The sequence below is a fragment of the Vitis vinifera genome, chromosome 4, assembly GCF_030704535.1.
Source record: "Vitis vinifera cultivar Pinot Noir 40024 chromosome 4, ASM3070453v1".
Lineage (NCBI taxonomy): Eukaryota > Viridiplantae > Streptophyta > Magnoliopsida > Vitales > Vitaceae > Vitis > Vitis vinifera.
The window spans coordinates 420646-430665 of NC_081808.1; the positions used below are offsets into that span (position 1 = coordinate 420646).

Below are 10020 nucleotides of genomic sequence, written 5' to 3' on the forward strand. Positions count from 1 at the left end.
TTCTGATATCCAAAAGTACTTTTTATATAGCAGGCATTTGTCATACTTTCAAAAGCCATTCTTCAAAATTTAGAAAATCATTTTTTGATGATTATTTTATAAGTGTTTTTTCATATAGCCCCTTATCAAAATCACTATTAAAATGCATTTTTTCTTTTTTCTTTTTTTAATATTCAAACACTTAGATTGATTTTTCCTGAAAAGAAAACATTCCAAATATAAGATGCTATTAATAATAGTGTGATAAACTAAAAAAAAATATTTTAATTAAAATTATTTCCAAATAAATTCTAATAAATAATTTTTTATTTTATAATTCGATATTATCAAAATCAATTTTTTATATCCCGTTGTGATTTTCTTTCAAAATGTTTCATATAGCACTATTTCTTTTATAAATTTAATACATTTTAACACTCCAATTTTTATTCAACTTTTCAAATTACAAGTAATATAAAACATATTTTAAAAAAACATAATAATTTGAAAACTAATTTATTTTGTACAACATTGAAAATTTTTATGGGGAGTCTGTAAAATATAGCTTTAAATTTTATTTTTTAAAAAGGAGCTAAATGTTATTCCAAATAAGCACAATACTAATAATAATGTCTTCATTTTACTTTATTTTAATTTTGAGGCTGTGTTTGGTTATATATATAAATTCTAGGATATACTTTTCCATTTAATATATATATATATATATATATATATTTAATAATATTCATGATTAAAATAGCTTAAAATTAATAATACATAAGGGATGTGAGAAAATAGCTTGAAATTAATTTTATATATTTTTCATTTTTTGAATTGAATTATTGATAATTATAATTTATTGTGATTGAAACCTAATTTGATTATCTCCTCATTATCATCTTTGAGCTATGGAGGTTGAAACTTCTAAAATTGCACCTTCTATGTTATGAAAAAATTATTATTATTTAATATATGCACATATCATATTTATTAGTATATGTTTATAATATCAAGTAGATTTATTTTAAGATATTTGTATCGTATATTGTCCGTAATAGTTGATGTTAATATTCATCAAGTAAACTTGATTACGAATTCCTGAAGAGATAAAATTATGTCAATAATAATATAAAATTTTATGTGAATGACTATTTACATTCTATCATATCCAAAAGAATCTAATATAATCAATATGATGATAAATAATTATACATCAACATATTACAAGTCATGTAGACATATATTATTTAGTAATTTGTTATCTATACCCATGAAAATCAATATGACCTCTCGTGCAAATTATTACTTTAATGAAATAATTTTTCCTGTCATTAGGAGGAGGAAACCGATTCAAAGATAATACTATGAAATTTCTTGAAATTTTTTTTATACAACCATTAATGTCCTTGAAAAATAATTAACAAATAGAAAATTTTTTATACAAACATTATATTATATGTTAGATTAAATATAAAATAAAGTTAATTCATGTTACTATATAACCAATCAAACATGAAATATGATATGTTAATTTTATTATTTTTTTTATCTTCTCTGGTACTATGTCATTTTCTTTTTTATCCTCTCTGTCAGGATAGTCTATAATAATAATAATAATAATCATTTATAATAACAATAAGAAAATATAACCTAAAATTTAAAAAATATATATATATATATAAAGATGTGTTTATTTATTGCGCGCCAAAATTTGTTCGAACCAACCAACCCTGCAATCGTTGTTCTAATAATAGCCAATGACACGGTGGAAAGAAAAGGAACCAGCGCCCTATTATTGATTCAGTAACCGTGTCAACCCAGAGAGCTAGCCCACGGTGGCTCTCCACCACCACCACCGCCACCAGAGACTCACGAGTCTCCTGCTAAAATGCGCCGGCCACCTCACAATGGCGCAGGTCCTCCAAATCCAAGCTCAGCTGATCACCTCTCCAATCCCCTCCTCCGTCGTCGACCCAAACCTCATCGCCGTCAAGCTCATTGGCGCTTGCGCCGACCACGCTAACGTGCGCCAGGCCGCTCTCATCTTCGCCCACCTCGCCAGCCCCAATATATTCGCCCACAACGCCACTCTCAAAGCTTTAGCTCAAAACAGTCACTGGTTCCATGCAATCCAGTTCTTTAACCACCAAGTTTCATCGCCCAATGCCCCGAACCCAGATGAGTTCACTTTCACTTCTGTGCTCAAGGCCTGTGCTGGCCTTGCCCACGTTGTCAACGGCCAGAAAATCCACGCCATGGTCACCAAACAAGGGTTTGAATCCAATCTCTTTGTTCGGAATTCGCTCATAGATATGTATTTCAAAGCGGGTTATCTTTTGCTTGCACGGCATCTGTTCGATGAAATGTTTGTGAGAGATGTGGTTTCTTGGAACACTTTGGTTTCTGGGTATTGCTTGTGTGGGTGTGCGGACGACGCTAGATGGGTGTTTGATAGGATGCGCGAGAAGAATTTCGTTTCTTGGTCGACGTTGATAAGCGGGTATGCGCGGATGGGTAGATTGGAGGATGCTCGGCGGCTTTTTGATGAGATGCCGGAGAGGAATGTGGTTTGTTGGAATGCCATGATTGCAGGGTATGCACAGAATGAGAAGTACAGTGATGCTATTGAGGTGTTCCGGATGATGCAACAATTCGGTGGTGTGGTGCCAAATGATGTTACCCTTGTTAGTGTGTTGCCGGCTTGCGCGCATCTTGGTGCACTTGATCTGGGGAAGTGGATTGATGGATTTATCAGTCGGAGAGAGATGGCCTTGGGCTTGTTCTTGGGGAATGCACTGGCAGATATGTATGCAAAGTGTGGATGCATAACGGAGGCTAGAAGGGTATTCAATAAGATGGAAGAGAGAGATGTGATCTCATGGAGTATAATCATATGTGGGTTGGCCATGTACGGACATGCAGATGAAGCTTTTGGATGCTTTTATGAAATGCTGGACTGTGGAGAAAAGCCAAATGATGTTGTTTTCATGGGATTGTTAACAGCATGTACTCATGCAGGGTTGGTCAAGAAGGGGCTCAATTGTTTCAATACTATGGACAAGGAGTATGGAGTCAGCCCAAAGGTTGAACATTATGGTTGTGTGGTTGATCTTCTCAGCCGTGCTGGTGAACTCGACAAAGCAGAGGATATGATCAGCTCAATGCCTATGAAACCCAATGTCATAATTTGGGGTGCATTGCTTGGTGGTTGTCGGATTTACAGGGACAGTGGAAGAGGACAGCGAGTCGTTCAACATATTCTTGAGCTAGATTCTGACCATTCTGGAAGCTATGTTTATCTCGCCAATGTTTATTCTTCAATGGGTAGATTAGATGATGCTGCAAAGTGCAGGTTGAGAATGCGAGAGAATGGGGTGCTGAAAACCCCTGGATGCAGCTGGATAGAGGTGGACAACACAGTACATGAGTTCTTCATGGGAGATTTATCACACCCAGAGTCTAACAAGATATATTCAATGATAAGAGAATTAATGTGGAAAATGAAGCTAGCTGGGTACAAACCCAAAACTGACCTCGTAGTGCATAGCATTGATGAAGAAGAGAAGGAGGATGCTTTGTCAATTCACAGTGAGAAGTTGGCAATTGCATTTGGGCTTATCAGCACTAGTGAAGGAACCACAATTCGAGTTGTTAAGAATCTACGAATTTGTAATGACTGTCATGATGCAGCAAAGATAATTTCTGGGATTGTGAAGCGGGAGATTATTGTGCGGGATCGTAGCCGCTTCCATCATTTTAAAGATGGGGTATGTTCTTGCAGTGACTATTGGTAGGAAATGTGAAGAGTCGAGCGTGGGGGTGTAAAGGAGGTGGTTGTTTCTCACTTCATATCCACTGTGGCATGGGGGTGTTATAGCAGTTGTAAGCCAGCTACTAATTGCTGAGATGGGATTGCTTTCATTAGGATTGCCTGAAGAAACTACCACACTTTCCTGCAACAAAAGACCCATGCATGAGAGGGGGAGTGAGTTAATATAATTCCCAAGCTGTCATCAGGGCACTGTTATCAACTGCTTCCTCAATAGCACTTGCAGAATGTGGACTACTTCGTTGCTCAGCCAGGCAAGGATTGTTATATGCTACAGTCCTACAATACTTTGAGCTCTTTTCATATATTTTTTCAGAGTTTTTTGAGCAACAAGTGAAAAAATAAGATATATTCTATTATTTTTTGTATTGCACACAAATGCATGATAGCTTTATAAAAAGTAAGCAAGAAAACCATTTTTTTTTAATACATATTTGAGCTCCCAGGTAATTTTGTTCCGGGGACAAATGAAAACTGTTTTTAAAAACATTGTCAAATAAGCACATAGCTTTTAATTTTACATGATGTTTTGCGCATGCTCCCAGCAATTGTTGATTTAGTGGTGGCAATTCTCAATGAAATTCATGATTTACAAATATCATGTTTATGCCATCCCTGAAGCACCTAGCTGTATTTTCTTTGATTAATGCATGGATCTATCAACCAGACCAACCAACAAAACCAATATTTTTCCTCCTTAACAGGTTCTAGAATATCAAATATTTGATTATTCATATTCTAAACTAGCACCTGAACCAAGATTTTGTCTGTATAATGACTCATTTAATCAAATGATAAATTTTTTGAAAGAACTGAACATGGGAAACAGCAGTTAATGGGATTAAATCAATACAATACCCGGGGTTATTCATCTGATGGGTCTTACCACTTAGCTATACCTGGGTTAATATATCAACAATATAGTCTATGAATTATGGAGAAACATAGCTCAATGGAAAAACTCTCATATTTCCTTGGATTCACTCTGCATTCAGACTTACCACATTCTCTAGGCGTCTTTCCTACACCATACATTCAAATACCATTTTTAATCGCAGATTCCAAGGTTAATGGATGGCTTATAAACACCAAGGTAGATATTCCCAAATAAATTTCAGATAGAATTAATAAGTACAACTGAGGAAATACTCCCATTCAAGGAAAAAAAAAAAGACCAAAACTCCAAATAGATAACATCCCACTAGAAATCAACATAATCCCATCAAGCGGGAGGATACAAAAGAAAATAGTTTATATAAGAGGCCATATGTATCACTTTCCAAGTTGCAAACACCTTTGTTCCCACACTGACTTCTCCATGACTTGAAATTATGTAAATACTAATTAACTGCAACAATTCCAACTTCAGGTAGGTACATGCAAGCTCCCCAAAAAAAGTAAAAAGAATTTCAAAGTTCAAGATAAAATAAACAACATACCGAAGCAACTAAAGACCCTGATCAATGAGATAATCACCCAGCCTTTCAACAATCATGTTGCACTGACCAGGAGTCAGAGGCTCATCATATATACCAATGATCAAAGCCTGAATGGTCTTCTTAATACAGGCACCACCAGAGCCCTGAAAATAAGTATCACTTCACTCATCAGGAACACATGGGAAAAAAGACACAAGACCTATCATTGATCAAAATGTGTGGGTGTGAGAGCAAAAGCAGGAATTGTTTATCAGGATGAGTATGAAAACATAACCATATCATGTTATTAACTTTTAAAAAGATTAATCATCATAAGCAGCATATCGTAAATGAACAGTTAACAGTTCTCTACACAAAAGGTTCAAGAAAGCCCAGTGACACTCAGGTATTGTAGCCCTTTCTTCATGTATACACAAGTTGAAAGCTCCTATAATAAGTCCTAGATACCACGATAATAACCTTCACCCTGGAACTAAGCATAAAGGCATCTTTCCATAACAAAATTAGAGTTGCAGTTTAAATGAGTAGAACAAATAGAAGATCCATAAGATCCTGAAGAACTATGTGTAACATTTGTTTAAAACAAAATAGTATAGAAGTTGTTTACTTTTGTCAATGATCTGCTAGGAATCCGGTTGACTATACAAAGAAGTAGTTGCAATAAACCAAGAAATTTAGTTCTGAGTTATCACTATATTCAAGAGGCAACAATTTCTATATGGGACATTTTTTTATGGGTAATTTCTATTTGGGACAATAAAACATTGATGCTATATGTTTTAACTTATAATGCTCCATCCAGCATAAAGGTAGGGATTTGCATATGACTTAAAATAATTAGGACAAGGCTTTTTTTAATTGAATAGTTGATCGTATTATACATAACCTGCAAACTCAGTTCATTACATAATAATATAGAAGTGAAAGAGACTGCATCATCAACAAACCAGTCAACTATAACTGAAAGTAGTCAAAGCACTTCTAAAAGGACAGTGATTGATCAAAATAGCAAAACTGATGTGATCAATCGAATGTGGTTGAAAATGAGAAAAGTTAAGAGGCAAACAGTACATAAAGCAGTGACTGATCACCTAGGAAAATAAGCAGGTGCAAATTCATCTGTAACATAACTGCATACATGGATATGTTGCAAAATGCTCACCTTTTTGCCTCGAATGACAGCCCCTGGTTCACCTTGGATCACCATATACTTTGTGCCACCAAGGTATAAGCCAGTTGGTGCAAGCGTACCAGGCTCAGCAAAATCAGTCATTATGGCAGTAATTTCTTCGGGCTTGAACTAAAGCACCATCAAAATAGAAGCAAACAATGCAAGTTCAGCAAACAAATAAAATAGATTGAAAAAGAATACCTATTGTCATAACAATCCAGTTCATGAAAAAAGAATAAACCATAAACGCAGGGTGGGTCTACATTCGAGCCAAATGCTAATTGACTAAACAATAAACCTATTTAAAACAATCATATTCAATGTACACTATCAACTCAAATATAAATAAATATCAAATGAGTAACCCTTCATCCCTTCATCTTAGTTTAGATCAATACATACAAATACATCCAAACAATAGAGGAAAAGAGGAAAAATCTCTACTGTATATAATACAAGGAAGCTTATATACATTATATCAATTCCATCATTGATCTCATGGTGCCACCAAAAGCCCACAAAATCCTAATCAGATCAGGCATAATTAATAAAACCCATCAACAATTTAGCTCCAAATCACTGCCAAATAAGGAATTAACGTCTAAACCTGAGAGGTAGAGACGCTTAAGTTCAAACGATTATTCCTCGGAAAATCATTTTATTCCCACCTGAAACAAAGTTGTTCTAAAGAAAAACCTTTTCACTGGAAAACTTTCTGTTGAAACAAGGAGAGTTCGTCTGATTGCGTGAAACCCAACAAAGACATCTTCCAATAACAAAACCCAGTTAAAACCCCAATCAGATCAGACACAATCAACAAAACCACAATAAAACCCATCAACAATCGACTACAAAAACTCCGATTACACGAAACCCACTATCGATTTCATCGAAAAAAACAAAACCCCAGATGGATCCTAGCCAGATCAGACAAAATCAAGAAAACCCATCAACAAAAAACAGCAATTGTCAAGGGTTTAAGAAGGAGAAAGGCGAGAGACCTGAGGGAAGGTGGCACTCTGAGCCCAAACGCTGCCGTCTTGGCCGAGGATAGCAGCGGCAGTGAGATGATTGCCTTCAATTTCGCACATGAGATGGTCATCAACATAGGTTTGCCACGACATCTTGATGAAAGGTTTGGGAAGTGGAGTGGTGAAGAATATAAAAGGATGGAGGATGAGGAAGCGGGCGAGGAGGAGAGTGGAAATGGAGGAAGAAATATAGGTTGAGAAGGTAGCGTAGGGATTAAGCAGCTGCAGTGACACACCTCTTTCTCCAACCTGGTGGCCTCTCTTCTTGTCACGTGTGGGTCATCCTTCTTACTTTATTTATTTATTTATTTTTGTGTTAAATTTTTTTTTCCCCCCATTTTCCCCATGAGACTGCTAATATAAAAAATAATCAAAAAATAAAGGAAAATATTATAAATATAATTTTTTCTAAATTTTATGCCAAATTGTGGACCCCTTTGAGTTTTTTTGTTTTTTTGCTTTAATAAAAGTTGGAAGCCCAAGAAAAAATATCGATATCTTAATGTGGACCCCGCATTTCGGCTCAATGCGTTTCCCACTCGATGGCGAAACTCGATTTTGGTTTGAAAATGATTTTATTTATTAAGAAGAGTTGACTTGGAGTCGCCACTTATTTTTGTTTTATTTTTAAAAGGGTAAACAAAATAAGAAAGAAAAACCCTAAGTGTGACTCCTTACTTTGGAAAAGGTGGTCTGTGAAAAACCGGATCGGGTTCGGGGGTCAGGTTACTTATCGGGAAGGTACGGTAAAGACCGTAGCACCCCTCTAAGTCCCTAAAGTCGGGTCTCTACTAATAAAATGAAGCAATCATGGCAATGGACGAGTAGATCAATGAGTACCCAGAATAAATCATGCACGCGTGAGAATCAAAATATGCTTGGACAATTACCAGAGTGAAAGTAGGTGCGTACCTGGGCGACGAGCCACCATGCGCTATCAAGAGAGAGGTTAGTGCACAATTAAGAAATAATAGCATGCATGTCGGAGAGCAGGATAAATAAATCGCGCGTGACAAACAGAACAATCAATCATAAAATCACGTATGTGGGGCCCCCACCAAAGCCCGATTGATCTTGCACGAATTAATCTCACAAATTCCATTATTCTGAAATTATGAAAATGACATTCACGCTTATATAAAATTAAGAGAAAAAAAGAAGATTATTTGAAAACTAAAGCGGAATTAAAACTGTTCGAGTGAAAACTGGATTTTTGAAATTTATTTGAAAATTGAAGTATTGGGAATTAAATTTAAGAGTTGGAATTTTAGGATGTCAAACTTGAAAGAAATTAGAATTTTAGAAATCGAAAATTAAGTTCGGAAATTGGGATTCAAAAAAAAAATGTTTAAAAATGGAATTTTGAAATAAACAAATGGAATAATAATAATAAGGACGAAAATAATGATTAAATAAATGAATGGGAATGCTGGAATTTTTGAAATTGGAAATTAGATTTGAAGGTCGAAAAATTGGAATCGTTTAAAGAATGAATTTTTGAAATAAAATAAATAGAATAATAATAGTGATGAAAGTGATGATTAAATGAATGAACGGAATTTTCGGAATTTCTTCGTGTTGGAAATTAGATTCGGAAGTCGGAAAATTGGAACTGCTTCATGATAGAATTTTAAAATAAGTAAATAAATAAATGGAATAATAATAATAATGAAAATAATGATTAAATAAATAAACCTGAATTTTGGAAATTTTGAAATTGGAAATTAAATTCGGAAGTCGGAAATTTTAAAGAGATGTTTAAAATAGAATTTCAGAATGAATAAATAAACTATTAGTGATAAATTAATATGAATGTGAGAATTCTTCGGGATTAGGAATTTAATTCGAAAATCAAAAGTTTGAAAAAAATTTGTTTAAAGATAGAATTTTTAAAATAAATAAATAAATGGGACAATAATTATAACGGAAATAATAATATTAAGAGAATAAATGCGGGAATTTGGAGATTGAATTTGTGAATTTGGCAATTTGAAAAATCAATTAAGGATTTAATTTTAAATAAATGAATAAATAAGCAAGTAAGCAAATTGGATGATAATCATAATGGAAATAATAATAATTAAGAGAATAAATGCGGGAATTTGGAGATTGAATTTGTGAATTTGGCAATTTGAAAAATTAATTAAGGATTTAATTTTAAATAAATGAATAAATAAGCAAGTAAGCAAATTGGATGATAATTATAATGGAAATAATAATAATTAAGTGAATAAATGCGGGAATTTAGAGATTTGGAAAATTATTGGGTAATGGAATTTAGGACCTAAAACTTTTTAAGGATGGAGAGTAGTGGAATTAAATTAACTTGGGAGTTAGATTTCTTTTTTAGGATAAACAATTCTTTAAACTTGTGGGCTTTTGAAAAAGGGCCAAGGATGGCAACCTGACAGCACAAAAAAAAACTCCCACATGTGCACGCATGAAAATGGGTAACTAAAAGAAACTAAAAAAAAAAAGAGCAAGTGGGCTTTGGAAATGGGCACGGGATGCCGAACATGCAAACTGGAACTGTTCACACGGGCCCGATTGCACTCAACCTCTTTCAAATGA

General features: G+C 34.4%; 2 protein-coding genes across 4 annotated transcripts; one reads left to right on the forward strand and one right to left on the reverse strand.

Moving 5' to 3' along the window:
- Positions 1-1643: 1643 nt before the first annotated feature.
- On the reverse strand, positions 1644-7720 carry LOC100261121 (profilin-1). 3 transcript variants are annotated; one of them, XR_009465470.1, is made up of 5 exons: positions 7420-7718; positions 6410-6547; positions 5248-5390; positions 3513-3932; positions 1644-3376 (listed from the first exon to the last, which is right to left on the reverse strand). XR_009465470.1 is itself a non-coding variant. In XM_019219376.2 (4 exons), exons 1-3 carry the CDS (start codon positions 7540-7542, stop codon positions 5256-5258), a joined length of 396 nt encoding a protein of 131 aa, XP_019074921.1. In that variant the 5' UTR covers positions 7543-7718; the 3' UTR covers positions 1644-3932; positions 5248-5255. The 3 variants fall into 3 exon arrangements, 2 of the variants coding, with proteins under 2 accessions (XP_019074921.1, XP_019074920.1); XM_019219376.2 differs by having other exon boundaries at positions 1644-3932; XM_019219375.2 differs by lacking the exons at positions 1644-3376; positions 3513-3932 and adding an exon at positions 4907-5156 and having other exon boundaries at positions 7420-7720.
- On the forward strand, positions 1887-4282 carry LOC104878976 (pentatricopeptide repeat-containing protein At3g62890). Its single transcript, XM_010649991.3, has one exon. The coding sequence runs from the start codon at positions 1887-1889 to the stop codon at positions 3771-3773; it is 1887 nt and encodes a 628-aa protein (XP_010648293.1). The 3' UTR covers positions 3774-4282.
- Positions 7721-10020: the final 2300 nt, after the last annotated feature.

Excerpts from the sequence above, each read along its gene's own strand:
- LOC100261121 (XM_019219376.2), bottom strand. The coding sequence starts at position 7,542 with ATGTCGTGGCAAACCTATGTTGATGACCATCTCATGTGCGAAATTGAA. Across the intron at positions 6,548-7,419 it reads AGAGTGCCACCTTCCCTCAG|TTCAAGCCCGAAGAAATTAC; the intron begins GTCTCTCGCCTT and ends ATGGTGCTTTAG. Across the intron at positions 5,391-6,409 it reads CTGTCATTCGAGGCAAAAAG|GGCTCTGGTGGTGCCTGTAT; the intron begins GTGAGCATTTTG and ends ACTTATTTTCAG.
- LOC104878976 (XM_010649991.3), top strand. The coding sequence starts at position 1,887 with ATGGCGCAGGTCCTCCAAATCCAAGCTCAGCTGATCACCTCTCCAATC.